This window comes from Pan troglodytes, chromosome 1, assembly GCF_028858775.2.
Source record: "Pan troglodytes isolate AG18354 chromosome 1, NHGRI_mPanTro3-v2.0_pri, whole genome shotgun sequence".
NCBI classification, from domain to species: domain Eukaryota; kingdom Metazoa; phylum Chordata; class Mammalia; order Primates; family Hominidae; genus Pan; species Pan troglodytes.
Window position 1 is genome coordinate 230048605 of NC_072398.2, and position 18368 is coordinate 230066972.

Genomic DNA, 18368 nt, shown 5'->3' on the forward strand with positions numbered 1-18368 from the left:
AACATATTCCTGAATGCTGGGCAGGACCGTGGTGCAGCTCCTCTGGGTTAGTGGCCGAGGGCGTGCACTCTCGGGTCTAAGCCGGGAGGGCTGGGATGTTCCAGGAAGCTAGTGTCCAGCCCTCCTGAGATGCCCTCTACTGACTCTTTCCCCTGGGGTCACCCGAGCTGGGCAGGTGGCAGGCGGCCCTGGCCCAGATAGCCACGGCACATGTAACAGGCTAAAATTACAGGAGGGAGGGGTGTGGTGGCTTATGCCTGTAATCCCAGCACTTTGGGAGGCCAAGGCAGGAGGGTCGCTTGAGCCCAGAAGTTCAAGACCAGCCTGGGCAACATGGCGAGACCCCGTCTCTACAAAAAATACAATTAGCCAGATATGGTGGCGCATGCCTGTAATCCCAGCTAGTGGAGAGGCTGAGGTGGGAGGATCGCTTGGACCCCAGGTGGGGGTGGGTGGAGGGGGGTTGCAGTGAATCGAGCAGGTGCCACTGCACCCCAGCCTGGCCAACAGAGCCAGACCCTGTCCAAAAAAAAACAAAACACACAAAAGTTGCAGAAGTGTATTGTGGTGGGGGTTGTTTTATGTTTTAGATAAACAAGGATCTAGAAGGAAATATCTCATTTTTGGCTCAGACGGGCGAGTTTTCAGTTCCACTGAAATGTTCAACAAAGAAATGTTCGGTGAGTTCAAAGGTGTCCGAGCCAGCATTTCTCGGGGCATGCTGGCTGGGAACCCCAGTGGGGGACGGCATCTCCTGGGAGGGGGTGCAGGTTGGCGGGGGGACCAGGTGGAAGCTCCAATCTCCACCAGGGGCTGAGCCCCATCTTCCAACAGCAGCTCAGGTGGGCCTGAGCCGAACCTTGGGTGGGGTCTCGAACGTGGGGCACTCGGACCAGTGCTGGAAAAATGAGACAAACCCTGCTCTGTGTGGAGCCCAGACTGCAGGGCCCGTGGCTCAGGAAAACTTAACATTCACCTGCAGCTCTTGGGGGGATCCCGCCTGATTCTTTTTAATTAAGAAAAATTTCAAGCATAGAGGAAAACAGAACAGCAGAACAAGGCTCCACGTGCTGCAACCCGGACCCTGCATCCTCCCAGACTCCACATTGACCCAGACCGTGCGTCGTCCCGGACCCCGCATCCTCCCAGACTCCACACCAGACCAGGCATCGTCCCGGACCCCGCATCCTCCCAGACTCCACATTGTCGGCCTCGGACACCTTTGCTTGGTCCATCAACTGCTGTATCTGTTGTTGCTGATCCCTTTCAAAGTACATTAGTAAAATGTCAACACTCCACCCTCAGAAACTTCAGCATGCATCTCCAGTAAACCAGGAACCCACACATCATTGTCCCCCCGGCCCCCGCCGAGTAATTAGTCAGCTCGCACCGCACCTGCCACACAGCAAACGGCTCCTGGCTCAGCCGCGAGTGTGAGGCCCTCTGCGGCCAGCCCCGTCCAGGCTGGACTCCAGAGTGGCAGCTACGGCAGCACGAGCATCTCCCAGAGGACAGTGGGGACGTCATTATCTCCTAAGAATTCACAGGTCAAGGCAAGTCCCACAGCCTGAGCCTGCGTCAGCGGGGCAGGAAGAGGCCCATTCTTACACTAGAGGAGGAACAAGCCGGGGCAGGCGAAGGGCAGAGGCGCGCTATGTCCCCCACCCCAGGAAGATCAGCAGACGCCCTCATGGTCACCTGTGATCCAGGCCACGCTGGCCCCAAGCCACCTTTGATGAGCACCTGTGTAACTTTCTCTGTCGCGTGCTTCCTCCTTCACCGCATGTCGCCGTGGGGAGGGGTTGGGATGAGAGTCACTGATGGTGGCAGAGAGAGAAGTGTTTTCCTCTCAGTTTCTTCATAGACTCACCAGTGTTTGAGTATTTGGTGTGTTCCAGTCACTTTAGTCTCCCTTCCTCTTGGCACTCAAGTGGCCTGGCCGTGGCCCTGGCAGCCGTGGCCCCGCTTGGGTTCATGCAGGGCGCACTGCCGTCCTAGGGCACCCGAGCAGCCCCTTGCCCTGTGGCCGCCGCCTTCTCCTCAGAGCGGTCACGGTTGGGCTGGCACTTGGCTGTGCGGGCTCTTGGTGAGCCAAGACTCAGGCCCAGGACACCGAGCACCAGGGCCAGGGGCAGCAGGAAGTCCCGCCCCCGCAGACGGCCAGGCTCCGGCTCCCTCCTGCTCAGCCTGGGCGCCCGGCAGGAGTCTGGTACTGGCCTGCTCCACTCCGGATCAGCATCATGGAGCACGTGTCCGGCGAGGCCCCAGGTGTCCTGGCCAGAGCTGCCCCGGCCTCTCCCGCATTTGGTCTTTGCAGTGTCAAGTGCTCCTCCGTGACAGGAGCACCGAGACCCTCGGCTCCCCTGAGCAGGGGCTTGCTTCTCCCAGGGGAGCGTCCAGGCTGGGGACTGTAAAAACAGTAAAACCCCATCTGAACAAGGGGAGAACAGGACCCAGGCGGTGCAGGTGGGAAGGAGGCGGCCTCCCTTGGCTAGACCCCGACCGCCCTCTGCGAACCACGTCCATTTGCGTCGGTGGCCCCTGGTCCTGCCCCTGGAGCAGGAGCACAGAGTAGGGAGCCCCTGGGCCTCCAAACTCAGAGCCCAGAAAAGCCTCCCGAGGAGGGGCCATTGGGCAGAGCCGAGGTATGGCCCAGGCCTGCATCCTTAGCCAGCGCCAGAGCTTCTGTGGCCTGTGGCCCACGGCGGGCATGGTGAGGCACCCCCATGGAGGGCGTGCTCCCGTTCTGGAAGGATGCGCCCTGAGTCCCTGTATCCAGAGTCCAGCTGACCTCACCCAGGAATGACACCATCCATCCTCAGGACCTCCAAAGCCCCGTGTCCAGGCTCCTTGTTTAGGCCCTGCATCCGGGCCCTGCATCCTCTCACTGAACCCTTGTTACTCCGTGGTGAGGGGGCTCCTGCCTTGATGTTCTTAAAACCAGACTCGCGTGCCACACCTTGTCATGAGCAATACACACCTGATTTCCGGGTTGAATCGTGTACCTGCTTGTGCAGTGCACAACGCGCACAAATGCTCAGGGCAGCCCTGCCTGGAGCCATGTGCAGGCCTCACGCTGGGCACCCTGTGGGCCTGGCACGGTGGCCCTGAGTTCACTCCGTGTCCTCTGGCAGCTGTCCCTCGACAAGGAGCTCATTGACTTCGGCAGCTACGTGGTAGGAGAGACCACGTCTCGGACCATCACGCTGACCAACGTTGGGGGCTTGGGCACGACTTTCAAGTTCCTGCCAGCTTCAGAGCCCTGTGAGATGGACGACTCCCAGTCTGCCCTGAAATTAGTGAGTGTGCCACTCAGCCACGGGGGAGTGTGGGGACCTGCCCCCCAAATCCAGTCCCATGTGGGTGAACAGAGGTGACAATATGAGGGTATCAACAGTGGGCCTGGGAGAAGGAGGGCAGTGTGGGGGCCTCCTGAAATCAGCCTAAGCAGAAGAGACCAGCTTCTTCTGTAGGACACCTGCAGTCACCTGGCCTCAGGGGCAGCAGCAGCAGGACACTCCCTTTCTCAGGCACGTAGCAGCAGGGGTGCTGGCCAGCAGCTCCAGGCCCGAGGGCCCCAGGAGACCCAGCCTCCCCCGACGCATCTCTGAAGCCCCAGGTGTGGGGGTGGGAGGACTGGACAGGTGCACTCCATGGCCACAGCTGCACCTGTTCCAAGTGTGAGCGCGTCTTGTCCTGTCACGGGTATGGGTGTCCCAAGGCTCAGGTGGAGAGAAGCCTCAGTCTCTAGCCAGCCAAGGAGGAAGGAGGGTTGGACCAAGAGGAAGATGTGGCTCACACTCCCAGGCTGGGGCAGCACAGCCATGCCCACCCGGCCTGGAGTGAGGGAGGCTGAGGGGTGACTCTGAGCCTCTGGGTGAGCTGCTGCTGTGATCCCACAACCAGGATGGGTGAGACGAGAGCAGGCAGCCGAGGAGGCAGCTGAGGGGCCACGCTGGAGCCAGGGTCCAGCCCCCAACACGGCCTGTCCTCATGGGAGTTCCAGCAGCTGACTGGGAAAAGGAGGTGGGAAACCTCCCAAGCCAGGATGTTGATTCTCCTCTCTAGAGCAGTCTCCTGACCTACGAAGATAAAAGCTTGTATGACAAAGCCGCCACCAGCTTCTCTGAGCAGCAGCTAGAGGGCACGGAGTCCTCCCAGGCGGACATGCAGAGCCGGAAGGAGCTGGAGAAGCTGGACAAGGAGCAGGAGGAGGAGCAGCCCGCAGGTGAGCCAGGCTGCCAGGCCAAGCCAGGGTGGGCGGGCGGTGAGGGCCTCAGGGCAGCATTCCAGGGGGCTGAGGGGCCCAGGGGAGGGCTGGAAAGTAGAGAATTTTCCCAGGCCTTCGATGTTAAGTGACGGTTAAGCAAGAAAATATTCTTATGTGCCACTAAGTGTTGTTTTTGGAGTGGACGAAAATGTACATTCACGTTGACGCTAACCGAAGACTTGAAGGCACCTCCAGCATTGGCCCAGCAGGCCCAGCACGGGCGGGGCCGCACGGGGCAGGGAAGAGGCTCTGAGGTGCCCCCTGGAGGGGCCGGGCTGCGGGGGGCTTCTGTCTAGCTCTGCAGCTGTGGCTGTTGTTAGATGCGCACCAGCGGGGAGAGGTGCCGAGAAACGGGCGGGCCCTGCCCTCCCCATGCCTCCTGCCCTGCAGCCCGCCGCCATCGGGAATCGCTTGCGTCTCCTCCTTGCTTCTCTTGATCGTTTTCCCACATACGCATCGAGATCCAGAAACCTCCGTCCTCCTCCTGTCTGTCTTCGCGTGGTGCGCATTCCGCGCGCCCTGCGGCTCAGCGCGGAGCTGGGCCGGTTCTCCACAGCCTGTGTGAGCCGCACTTCCGGTGTGAGCCGCACTTCCGGTGTGAGCCGCACTTCCGGTGTGAGCCGCACTTCCGGTGTGAGCTGCACTTCTTGTCCTCACCACTGTGTGGCGTCTCCTTTCCTGAGAGAGCCTCGGGTTCTAGATCCGTCCTCCTGCCAGTGCGCACTTGGGAGCGTTCGTGGTACACACTGTTGCGAAGGCGGCCGTTCTGCACTGCCCCTTGGCCTGTGTGTGAGTTCCCACAGGGCACCTGGCTGGGGCTCATGCCTGCATCACAGGGCATAGCCAGCCTCACTGGCATCAGCTAATACCAAAGTGAGTTCTTTTTCTATTGAGACAGGGTCTCACTCTGTCGCCTAGGCTGGAGTGCAGTGGTGCAGTCACAGCTCACTGCAGCCTCGACCTCCCGGGCTCAAGCAATCCTCCTGCCTCAGCTCCTGAGTAGCTGGAACTACAGGCACGCGCCACCGCACCTGGCTAGTTTTTGTATTTTTTTGTAGACACAGGGTTTCGCCATGTTTCCCAGGCTGGTGTGGAACTCCTGAACTCAGGCTGTCTGCCCACCTCAGCCTCCCAAGGTGCTGGATTACAGGCATGAGCCACCTCGCCCAGCCCACCGAGTTCTTTTTCAAAGTGGTTGTGCAAGTTTACACTCCCACCAACAGTGTACAAGACTGTGCTGTCCAGCGTGGCTGTCACTGCCACATCTGGCTATTTAAACTTAAATTGATCCAAATTAAATAATAGTGAAAATTCAGGTCCTCCTCCACAAGGGCCACATTTCACATGCTCCATAGCGACCTGTGGGCAACGGCTGCCCTACTGGACAGCCCGGAAGCCCAGCTCTGCCTGGTCACAGAGGGTCCTACGGGGCCACACTGGGCTTGAGGGCCTTGCTTCACATCCGCAGGAGCACGAGGTCACACGGCCCGGGGCTGCGTGTCTGGGGGGCCTGCACCACGGTCTGCTGTTGAGATGTTGCTTTTTGGTTTCCCAGATCACCAGTGAGATTGCGTGTCTTTCCCTGGGCCCATTTACAAGTTGTATCTTCTTTGGTGTGACATCTCTGTTTAAGGCTATCCCTTGTTCTTCTGTGGGGTTGTCTGTCTTCTTCTCATTCATTCATAGGAGCTCTTCATGCACCCAGATTCCAGCCCTCCTCCCTGAGGAATGTTGCAGGTGCTGCCTCCGAGTCTGTGGCTGGGCCTTCCTCTCCCTTTATGACGTCTTTTCTCAAATCAAAGTTCTTCAGTCCAGTCTTTGCATATTTACCAGTCATTTCTATTGGAATTTGTTTTTTATGATTTTTAGGCAATTTTTTTCTCCTCCAGGGTCATAAAGACATAGGACATCACTTTTGTGTTGAGGTGTACGATCCACCTCAAATTCACTCCTGCTTGTGGTGGAAGTCAGGGCTGAGGCTCATTTCCCCTGGTGCGTGTTTGTGTATTCCACGACACAAGTGGACTCTGCTATCCCATTCGATCCATTCGTTGTCCGTGTCAAAAATCAATTGACCATCCAGGCACAGTGGCTTATGCCTGTAATCCCAGAACTTTGGGAGGCCGAGGCAGGAGGATCACTTGAGGTCAAGAGTTTGAGACCAGCCTGGCCAACATGGTGAAACCCCATTTCTACTAAAAATACAAAAAATCAGCCAGACGTGGTGGCGGGCGCCTGTAATCCCAGCTACTTGGGTGGCTGAGGCAAGAGAATTGCTTGAACCCGGGAGGCAGAGGTTGCAGTGAGCTGAGATCGCGCCATTGCACTCCAGCCTGGCCTATAAGAGTAAAATACTGTCTCAAAAAAAAAAAAAAAGCAAGTCAATTGACCATATAAGCATGAGCTTATATAGTTCTCGCCTCTTTTTTCTGATTAATTGATCCATTTAATTATTCTTATGCCAGAGCCATTGTCTTGGTTATCATGGACTCAGACAAAGCCTTGAAGCCAGGTAGTGTAAGTCACCCAACTTTGTTCTTTTTTTTCCACAATATTTGCATTAGGGCCTCAGGATAGTTTAGGTCCTTTACATTTCCACATAAACTGTAGAATCAGCTTTTTTATTTCTACCAAAAAAGCATAGCGTGAATCAGATTGGCAGAGCATTGAATCTATAGATCAATTTGGGGAGAACTGACATCTTAACAGTATTGAGGCTGGGTGCAGCGGCTCACACCTGTAATACCAGCACTTTGGGAGGCCAAGGCAGGAAGATCGCTTGAGCTCAGGAGTTTGAGACCAGCCTGGGAAACATAGGGAGACTCCATCTCTACTAAAAGTTTTTTTTTAATTAGCCAGGTGTGGTGATGTGCCTCTGTAGTCCCAGCTACTTGGGGGACAAAGGCAGGAAGATGGCTTGAGCCCAGGAGGTCAAGGCTGCAGTGAGCTGTGATTGCACCACTGCACTCAGCCTGGGCGACAGAGAACCTGTCTCAAAAAAAAAAAAATTGAGTCTTGTAATTCATAACCATTATCTCCCCATTTAACTAGGTCTGTCTGTCTGTCTGTCTTTTTCTTTCCTTCTTTCTCTCTTTCCCTCCCTTCCTTCCTTCCTTCCTTTTTTCTTTCTTTCTTTCTCATCTATGTGTTATACAGTTTTGGTCTGTTTATCCAGTCTGACAGTCTTTGACTTTCTTAGAACATTTAATCTATTTAAATGTGTTGTGATGATTGATATATTTGGATTCGTTTCTACCATCTTATTTTGTGCTTTACATTGGTCTTGCTTTTTTGTTTCTTTTCTTTTTTTTTTTAACTTTATACTCTAGCCTTTTATCCTCTTTCTTTATTTTCTTCTCTACTCATTACAATGACCCCTGGCCTTTAAATTGGCCTCAGAACTGGAAACACCTTGGTCGGGCCCAGTGGCTCACGCCTGTAATCCCAGCACTTTGGGAGGCCGAGGCGGGTGGATCACCTGAGGTCAGGAGTTTGAGACCACCCAGGGCAACAAGGTGAAACCCCATCTCTACTGAAAATACAAAAAATGAGCCAGGAATGGTGGCAGGCGCCTGTAGTCTCAGCTACTCCGGAGGCTGAGACAGGAGAATCTCTTGAAGCGGGGAGGCGGAGGTTGCAGTGAGCCATGCTTCTCGTGGAATTCCCTGCGTGCTGAGCCAAAGCTGTGCTCTTCTGAGGGAGGCTGCCTGTGCGTTGGCCGCTCACCGACGCTCTTTCAGCCTGAACGGTATTCTCTGCAGTCTGCATGAGGCGGTTTGCATCACACAGGCTGGCCTCAAACTCCTGACCTCAAGTGATCCACTCATCTCAGCCTCCCAAAGTGCTAAGATTACAGGCCTGAGCCACTGCACCTGGCCATCAAGCAGATTTTCTATACTGTAGGAACTAACCATTGGAACACTTCACTAAAATGTGAGTATCCCAGAACTAACTATGGATCAATGCAATTCCAACCAAAATTCCAGGAAGATTTTTAAATGGAAATTGACAAGCTGATTATAACGTTTATATGGAAAACCAGAGGACCTAGAGTGACCAAAACAATTTTGAAAAAACAAATTTCAAGGACTTACACTACCTGATTTCAAGATTACTATGAAGTACAGTAACAAGACAGTGTGGTGTTGAACAGAGACAGAGACCCAACGGAACAAGAGAATCCAAAAATAGACACACAATTATAGTCAACTGGTTTTGAACAGAGGTGCAAAGGTAATTGCTTGGAGAAAGAACAGTCTTTTCAACAAGTGAGGCCATAACAATTGGATAAACATAAGCCCCCTGATATAGTCTGGCTCTGTGTCCCCACCCAGGTTTCGTCTCAAATTATAATCCCCACGTGTGGAGAGAGGAAAGTGATTGAATTATGGGAGAGGTTTTCCCCATGCTGTTCTCATAATAGTGAGTGAATTCTCATGAGATCTGATGATGTTATAAACATGCTCTCACCTCTCTCTCTCCTGCCGCTGTGTGAGACGTGCCTGCTTCCCCTTCCAACCATGACTGTAAGTTTCCTGAGGCCTTGTCAGCCAGGTGGAACTGTGAGTCAATTAAACCTCTTTCCTTTATAAATTACCCAGTCTCGGGCAGTTCTTTATAGCAGGGTGAAACAGACTAATACACCCCCCTCCAGTTTAACTTTAATTCGTTCCTCACACTGTAAACAAAAGCTACTCAAAATAGATGATGTACCTAAAAGTTAAGCCTAAAAATATAAAATTGCCCCCGAAAAAAACACAGGAGAGAATGTGTGGCCCTAGGTGAGGCAAAGGTTTTTCTTAGACATGACATTGAAACTATGGCCCCTGGTTTAAAAATTGTAAACTGGACTTCGCCAAAACCAAGAACATCTGCTTTTTGAAAGACGCTGTTAAGAGACTGCAGAGATAAGCCACAGACTGGCGGAAAGCATTAGCAAATCACAAATCCGATAAAAAATTTGTGTCCAAAATATGTAATTTTCAAATCTCAATTGGAAAATAACCCAGTCAAAAAATGGGCAAAAGCCTAGGCGCGGTGGCTCACACCTGTAATCCCAGCACTTTGGGAGGCCGAGGTGAGCAGATCACCTGAGGTCAGGAGTTTGAGACCAGCCTGGCCAACATGGCAAAACCCCGTCTCTACTAAAAATACAAAACTTAGCTGGGCATGGCGGCAGACACCTGTAATCCCAGCTACTCGGGAGGCTGAGGCAGGAGAATCGCTTGAACTTGGGAGGCAGAGTTTGCAGTGAGCTGAGACTGCACCATTGCACTCCAGCCTGGGCAATGAGAGTGAATGAAACTCCATCTCAAAAAAAAAAAAAAAAAATGGGCAAAAGACTGAACAGATGCTTCACCAGAGAAGATACGTGGATGAGAAATTCGCACGTGAAAAGACGCTCAACATCATTAAACATGAGATGAAGAAAATGTAAATTAAAACCACAATGGGACAACACTACACACCTATAAGAACAGCTAAATTATAAACAAAGAACAACAAGTTTAACAATAGCAAGTGCCGGTGAGGAGCAGCTGGAATTCTAATGCTGCCCCTGGGGATGCAGAATGGCATGGCCACCAGCGAAATGCTCAGCAGCAAAGCCAGACACCCACCAAGGCCACTCCTAGGTATCCACCAAGAGAAGCTAAAACTTAAATTCCCGCAAAAACCTGTATGTGAATGTTTGTAGAGAGCTTATTTGCAATTGGCAAAAACCAACAACTCTAATGTCCCATGCGTGGGGAGTGGATAGAGAAACCGTGGGGTCCCTGCCACACAGCACTGCCGAGCAGCAAACAGACATGAACCTTTGATAGAGGCAGTGCCGTGGACCAGTCTCAAATGCATCATGCTAAGGGAAAGAACTCAGACGCAAAAGACTGTAAGCTCTGTGACTCCATTTTTGTGACATTCTAGAAAAAGAATATTTTGGCTAAAAAAAGGCAAAACTGTAGAGACAAAATAGATCACTGGTTGCTGGGGCAGGGGAAGGGGTTGACTAGAAAGGGGCATGGGCGACGTGGGCACGGTGGGGCCATTCAGCGTCTTGATTGCTGTGATGAGTGTACAACCACATGCATCTGTCAAAACTTACAGAAAGTTCCACTAAGAAGAGTCCATTTTACTATATGCAACTTATTCCTTAAAAAAAAAAAAATAGAAAAAAATCACTCACACAGAAACAACAGAAAGTACTGCAGTTGACCGGGCACGGTGGCTTACACCTGTAATCCCAGCACTTTGGGAGGCCAAGCGGATCACTTGAGGTCAGCAGTTCAAGACCAGCCTGGGCAACATGGCAAAACCCCATCTCTACTAAAAATACAAAAAATTTGCCAGACGTCGTGGCACGCACCTGTAATCTCAGCTACTTGAGAGGCTGAGGCACTTGAGTCACTTGAACCCGGGAGGCAGAGGTTGTGGTGAGCCGAGATCACGCCATTGCACTCCAGCCTGGGTGAAGGAGCAAGACTCTGTTGAAAGAAAGAAAGGAGGGAGGGAGGGGAAGTAAGGGAGGGAGGGAGGGAGGGAAAGAGGAAGGAAGGAAAGGGAAGGAAGGAAGGAATTGCAGCAATCTTGCATGGTTCAGACATGGGTATTATCAGACATCAAATATCAAATAAGGACGCTTAATACATTGAAAAGTACTACATGGTGAGACCCCATATCTACAAAGAAGAAAATTTAGCCAGGCGTGGTGACATGCATCTGTAGTCCCAGCTACTCAGGATGCTGAGCCAGGAGGATCGCTTGAGCCTGGGAAGTTGAGGCTGCAGTGAGCTGTGATCACACCACTGCACTGCAGCCTGGGTGACAGAGTGAGACCCTGCCAAAAAAAAAAAAAGAAGAAGAAAGGAAAGAAAAGACTAGAATAAGGAGGCCAGGCCATGGTAGCTCATGCCTATAATCCCAATACTTTGGAGGGCCAACGCAGGAGGATCGCTTAAGCCCAGATGTTTGCGATCAGCCTGGGCAATATAACAAGACCATGTCTCTACCAATATACACATAAATATATATATATATATGCCAAGCATGGCTGCATGCATCTGTGGTCACTTGAAACCAGGAGGCCGAGGCTGCAGGGTGCAGTGATCGCACCACTGCACTCCAGCCTGGGCAACAGAGTGAGACCTTGTCTCTAAATACCAAAAAGCTGCTGGCCCCAGAATCTGACCACCTGGGCTCAGGTCCAGGTTCTTGTTGCCGTGGTGACTCCTGAGGCAGCCGCACCCCTTCCACTTTCAGAACCGGGGACCCTTGGCCGGGCACAGTGGCTCACGCCTGTAATCCCAGCACTTTGGGAGGCCAAGGCGGGCAGATCACAAGGTCAGGAGTTCGAGACCAGTCTGGCCAATATGGTGAAACCCCGTCTCTACTAAAAATACAAAAATTAGCCAGGCATGATGGCAGGTGCATGTAATCCCAGCTACTCGGAAGGCTGAGGCAGGAGAATTACTTGAACCCGGGAGGCAGAAGTTGCAGTGAGTCAAGATCACACCATTGTACTCCAGCCTGGATGACAGACCAAGACTCCGTCTAAAAGAAAAAAAAAAAAAAAAGAACAGGGGTCCCTGCGGCCTTTACAACTCCAGACCCCAGAAATGATGTGCATGGTGCTCCAAAGTCGCCACCTGGCTCCTGAAGAGCTCTGCCGTCCAGACGCTGAGCCCGGGGCAGGCTCTGGCAAGCCCGTGGGGGCTCCCCACAGTGACCTGGCCTGGCTGGCGGCCCAGCTGCTCTGACCCGACCGGGCAGCACGACAGAGGCCAAAGGAGAACACCAACCTGCGCGTGGCCTCTCAGATTGCCTCTGTTCAGGTGCAAAGTCAACAAAAAGTCCTGCTCAGACTTGCAAGGAAACAGCTCTGCTACCCGGGGCCTTGCTGCTGACCAACTGCCGGCTGGTGCCCCCAGAACCCAGTGGCAGATGGAAACCAGGAGCCTGCCACAGGGAAGTGATGACTCAAACACGCCAGTAGCAGGTACCCGTAGGGAACAGTACGCTACAGCTATGGGAAGTTAGGTTACCAGATATGATGGTAAGAGAAGAAACATCCCCAAAAGATGACACTGTTTTAGAATTTTCTGGACTTAGTTATCCTTCCCACTCCAGCCTCTAATACCCTCGCCCTGGGCCGACAGGTCGTGAGAAAATGGGGGTCTTTGGGAAAGGGCTTCCAAAGCCCTCCGGGCACGGTGGGGACTGGCTGCACCCTCTCTGGGCCTGGGTCCCCCAAGGGGCCACACGGATGGCTCCACTATGTTCAGAAAGGACAGAGCCCAGGATATGGGTTTGGAGGTGGTGACCACGTCCCAAGGGGGCCTGGGCCACACTGCCTCCACCCTGCCAACCCTCACCTCTGGATCCCCCTTCTCTTCCAGAACCAGAGAGATTAACCACAGTGATACCTCCCAGCGAAGAGCAGACGGAGATCACGCTGGGGGAGGTCAGCCAGCTCAGGCCCTAAAATAGCTGCCACGATCAAGACACCGCCCACCTTCCCCCAGCCCCAGCTGCACCCCAACCCACTGGCCCTCGCCGCCAGGTGGCCCTTGCGTTTGACCAGAGACAAGCCAGACTTTGTCCACCAGGGACTTGCAGCCTCCAGGCCTCTTGTCATCTCAGCTGGCATGGGGCCACCGCCTCCGGCTGTGCAGGACCCAAGCCACAGATTGTTTCCCGGGTGTGGGGCACTGGGTGAAACTTGGGGTGGATGCTGGCCGCGGCCTCCCTGGCTGGGACACGGCCGTGAGCTCATGAGCAGGGGGAGGATGTGGAGGAGAGTTCAGGCTGCCCCCAACTCCACTGGCTGGGATCCCACGACAGTAAGTCCTCCAAGGGCTGGGCCAGGCCCAGGACATCTGTGGCCAAGTGGCCACCCAGGGACACGGGTCCCGCCACCTTCCATCCTTGCAGCAACATGCCATTGTGAGGGTTGGGAAGGGATCTTAAAAGCCATGAAGCCTGGCAGACCCCATGGCATCTCTTCCTGTGCAGGTAACAGAAGGGGAAATTGGCCCCTTCAGCTCCATCAAGGTGCCCATCATCTTCACTCCAGTCGTCCCAGGCGACGTCCAAGCCAGGTTCAAAGTCACGTTTAAGAACCCCCAGTGCCCCACGGTGAGTATTCCTGCTGCCACGCCACGCACACACCCTGGCCCCTGCCTCCACAGCCTCATGCAGCAGCTGCCCTTGGCCACAAGGTCGCCATTTGCCCACACAGGGATGGCCAGTTGGTGGCACGGATGGTTGGCACCACAGTTTACAACACGCACGCACACGAGTGTGCACACACGCACACTGGCATACACAGGCAGGCATGCTGTGAGCACATACACGCATGCCCATGCAAAACATGCATGTATACACATGCATGCATGCACACACGCAGAGCCCACACGTACACGCACACACACGCAGTCCCACACACATGCACACACGCAGAGCCCCAACAGACACGTCCACATGCACACATGCAGAGCCCTCACGCACATGCACAAACGCACATACACAGAGCCCCCACTCACATGCACACACGCAGAGCCTTTGTTCTTTTTTCTTTTTTTTTTGAGTTAGGGTCTCGTTCTGTCACCCAGGCTGGAATGCAGTGGCAGGACCACAGCTCACTTCAGCCTCTAACCCCTGGGCTCAAGTGATCCTCCTGCCTCAACCTCTCGAGTAGCTGGGATTACAGGTGCGTGCCACCACACCCGGCTAACTTTTGTATTTTTCGTAGAGATGGGGTTTCACTGTGTTGGCCAGGCTGGTCTCGAACTCCTGACCTCAAGTGATCCGCCCGCCTCAGCCTCCCAAAGTGCTGGGATTACAGGAGTGAGCCACCGTGCCCAGCCCCAAGTGACAACTTTCTACGTTTAAACATTTCTCTGCACCCCCTATGCACCCGCATGGGCTGGGGCGGTTGCCTGTCCCAGGTTGAGGCTCCTGGCATCCTCGACAGTGTTCAGAGTCCTCGGCTCACCTCACAGCACCAGGACAGTACCACTGCCTAGGCGGCTTCGTGCTGGGCTGCTGCACTTCCCCAGCCCGGGGCTTGCTGGCCCTCCCAAAACCTCACTCATACTCTCTAACCTCCTGAGGCCCCAGGAGTCAGTGCTTGGGGAGAAGCAGATCTCACTGTCTTGGCTCACTGCAACCTCTGCCTCCCGGGTTCAAGCGATTCTCCCACCTCAGCCTCCCATGTAGCTGGGACCACAGGCACACACCACCATGCCTGGCTAAGTTTTGTATTTTTTGTAGAGACGGGGGTCTCACCACGCTGCCTAGGCTGGTCTCAAACTCCTGGGCTCAAGCATCCTCCCACCTGGGCCTCCAAAGTGCTGGAATTACAAGTGTGAGCCACTGTGCTCGCCCATAGAAAGGTTTTTTTAAACACCTAAATGTTAATGAGTATGAAGCTGACTGGTAGGTACTTGGTGATCCAGTATTCCGTTCTAGTAGTAGTTGAACATTTAGAAAATAAAAAGAATATTTGGCCGGGCGCAGTGGCTCACGCCTGTAATCCCTGCACTTTGGGAGGCCGAGGTGGGTGGATCCCTGAGGTCAGGAGTTCAAGACCATCCTGGCCAACGTGGCAAAACCCCATCTCTACTAAAAATACAAAAATTAGCCTGGCATGGTGGCGGGCGCCTGTAACCCCAGCTACTTGGGAGGCCGAGGCAGGAGAATGGCTTGAACGCGGGAGGCAGAGGTTGCAGTGAGCCGAGATCACACCATTGCACTCCAGCCTGGGCGACAGAGCGAGACTCCGTCTCAAAAAAAAACGAACATTTTAAATGATATGATATGAAAAGTGCCACAGCCATCCCAAAGAGTTAGAAAACTCAAGCCCATGAAACGTTCCTCCTGGGAGCGGTGTCAGTGCTCACCAACATTGCCTGCTGGGCCCAAGGAACTCCTGTTGCTGAGCTCCTGTGTCCATATGCAGCTGCATTTCAGGGTCGTGGGCGTGGCCATCGACGTGCCAGTCTGGGTGCCGAAGCCCAGCGTGGACCTGAAGATCTGCATGTATGACCGGCTCTACCAGGACTCTGTGCTCGTGCACACGCGGTGAGCCCCCTCCTGTCCACGCACACGGGGTGACCCACGCACACGGGGTGAGCCGCTGCCTGCCTGTGCACACGCGGTGAGCCCCCCAGTGGCCAGCGGGGACATGGCACCTGGGGCTGCCACGGCTGCTGTCCAGGCCCTGAACGGCATCCTGTGTGGCAAGGAGGGGGCTTAGCAGACGTGGTTGGGGAGAGGGACCTTGGTGGGGGGTGATCCAGGATCATCTGGGAGGCGCCAGTGTCATCACGGGAGGCGTCACAGGGAGGCAGGAGGGTCAGAGTCAGGCCGATTTGAAGACACTGCACTGTCGGCTTCCAAGATGGAGGAAGGGCCCCGAGCCCGGGGACACTGCAGCTTCTAGAGGCTGTGAAAGGAGAGGAGAAACCTGTCCCGTAGAGCCACAAGGGCACGGCCCTGCCCGCACCTCGGCCTTAGCTCCGTCTTGGCTTCTGACCTCCAGGACGTGGAGAGAATGAATGTGCCTCTGTGTTGTGGGGCCCCTAAGCTTGGGGCAAATCCTTTCAGCAGCCACAGGAAACGCACTGCCCGCCTGGGCCTGGCCAGAGTCCTCAGCCCCTCGTGGACACAGGCAGCGTGAGCCTGGAGGAGGAAGCCTCCACTTGCAGGGTTTGGCAAGGGCTCCAGACATCAGAGCAAGCAGCCTGCCCTGAACAGCCACGCCGGTGGCAAAGCGCAGAGGGACGGCGAGGCTGGGCCTGCGGGGTTTCCATGACGGAGCCCTTGTGCCACCAGCACCAAGGAGCAGGGTGTGCGGACACAGAGGCCCCGGGCACCGGCCCCAGGCACAGCCACCTCTCCCCGGTGACCTGGGTAGGAACAGCTCCCGCGGCGCCTGCCCTCCTGCTGTCGGACTCCTGTGGGCCCGGCATGGGCCGGGAATGTGCAGCCTGCGGTGACCCGGGAGCCAGCTGCGTGTGTTGGCGTGTCTGCGCTGGAGTCTGCTCGCCTCCGGCATCCGTCCTACTACAGCCTCTCAGTGGCCTTGGAAACTTGACAGAAAGGGCCTGGGCGTGTCTGTCGGGCATTGAGGGCTGAGTGGGGCCCAGCTCTGTGGATGGTCTCCGGCTGTGGTTGTGTGTACCTCAGTGTAGCCGTGTGCTCGTTTGTATAGACTCTGGCCCCATAAGGGAACCGGAAGGCAGAGCAGCGTCTGCCTGACGGGGAGGGCGCAGTCTCTGAGCACCCGGGCGCCCGCCTCCCATGGGGCCCAGCAGTAGGGGTGCAGAGGCTGGCGTGCCCAGACGCACTGGGGGTGGCCTCTGGGTAGTGGTCAGAGGTCAGAGGCAGGTCTGTGTTGGACGGAGATGAGGCTGCCACAGCATGGGTGACTGTGGCATGGAAGCACAGGAGGGAGGAGATTTCTCACTGCCACACCCTCTGGGTCCCCCCTCGTGGATTGCCCGGGGCAGCTGTGGCGGGGTGGCCACACCACTGTTTAGCAGACGCTCAAAGACGGGGAGGGGAGGGAGGCTTCACTGTGGGAACAGGGAGGCTCCAGGTGGTCCTGAGGAGGCCGTTGGCTTAAGGGAGCCGGAGGTAGGGACCGGACAGACGCAGGGCCTCCCAGGTGACTGGTGGGTACCTTGGCTCTCTCAGGCTCGTCTTGGGTTGGAGGCTGCTGTCATCACCGAGGCCTGTGGCTGTCCCAGGCCCCCCATGTGCCCTGTGCTTGAGCTGCAGGATGTGGGGACGCCCTGGGCAGGAGGCGGGCAGAGCCCTGGAGGGAGGGGTTCCACCCCTCATGTCCCCTCCAGGGCCCCGCACCCAGGGGCTGCCTGGCAGGTGCTCTTCCCGGAAAGCATCTGGTTCCCGAGAGCCCATTAGGACCGCGCTTCCGTTTCGATGTGGTTATTTTTAAGAATTCTTCATCAGATTTCATTTCAGAAAAAACAGCCCTTACAAAGCAGGGCTTTGAGGACTCCGATTGTCGAGGTGCACGTGCATGGCTTGGAGTGGGTGGGCTCTGAGCACCTGTCGGGGGCTTGGGTGCTAGAAATGTTTTAATAACTCCAGGCATTGAGCACACACAGAATCACGACTGTGGCACCTGACCCAGTGCCCTGCGACACGCCCACAGGTCGAAAGCTGCCCTGCGCCTGAAGTTCGAGGTGTGCAAGGAGCTGAGGGCCCACCTGGAGCTCCTGCCCGAGACAGGCTACATCCAGGCACAGTCGTCCTACTCCGTGCAGCTCAAGTTCCTGCCGCGGTAGGTGCCAGGACGCCAAGGCCGGGACAGGAGGACGTGGGAGGTTGTGGGCTCCGAGGCGCTCCTCGCCACTGGCCACTCCTCTGTTCTCATTGCTGCCGGGATCATCAGCCTCCAGGGATGTGTTCTGGGGCAGAGGCCATGACGCTGGGGGGCAGTCACAGCCGGGTCTGTGGTCCGTTTTGGTTGCTTTTGTTTAAGATGTGAGCCGAGTTGAAGTTCATTTTTTTGTACAGAGGTTTCCAATTATTCCAGCCTCGTTGTTGAAAAGGCTGGGAGGCTGCGTGTCTCCCATGCATGGCCGGTGGCTCTCATGGCCACTGAGAGTCTGCTACCTGCCGGATAAGGTGGCCCAGGATAAGGCTCTGGCTTGCTACGGGTACCCTGCGGTCCGTGCACTCCCCCACTGTCTTCCCTGTCTTCATCCCTTTCCCAGTAACTCCCTGGGGTTCTGTTTCAAGCTCAGTGCACACCTGACATTTGCTCCTTTACCTGTGTCTTGAGGGTGTCCCTGTCACCCAGCCGTCCCTCGTCCAATCCAAGGCTCTTCCCAGGCCTGCTGGCTGCATCCCCTGGTCTCTGCTTTTGCCAGGTGAACTTTGATTTCTGCGCTTGAACATTTGTTGTGCTTTGGAGACTGGACGTCCTGTGTCCGATCCCAGCCCCCCAGAGCTGCCCTCAGCATCCGGGCCGGGACCGAGGTCCAGACAAATGATGCTCAGTGGAGCTTGGTAGGGGAGGTGGGTGCAGCAGGCACGGGCCTGGTGGGACTACGAGGGGAACAGGGCGGAGCTG

The 18368-nt window shown here is 55.3% G+C and overlaps 1 protein-coding gene across 2 annotated transcripts in view; it reads left to right on the top strand.

Annotated features, from left to right (window-relative positions):
- Positions 1 to 18368, top strand: part of CFAP74 (cilia and flagella associated protein 74) — an 88853-nt gene that overhangs the window by 45993 nt on the left and 24492 nt on the right. For both annotated transcript variants that reach the window (XM_024355833.3, XM_024355834.3), the window contains exons 16-22: positions 591 to 680; positions 3135 to 3299; positions 4069 to 4228; positions 12661 to 12725; positions 13277 to 13399; positions 15225 to 15346; positions 17445 to 17573. In XM_024355833.3, the coding sequence (XP_024211601.2) occupies positions 591 to 680; positions 3135 to 3299; positions 4069 to 4228; positions 12661 to 12725; positions 13277 to 13399; positions 15225 to 15346; positions 17445 to 17573 (854 nt within the window). The remainder of the gene's footprint in view (positions 1 to 590; positions 681 to 3134; positions 3300 to 4068; positions 4229 to 12660; positions 12726 to 13276; positions 13400 to 15224; positions 15347 to 17444; positions 17574 to 18368) is intronic.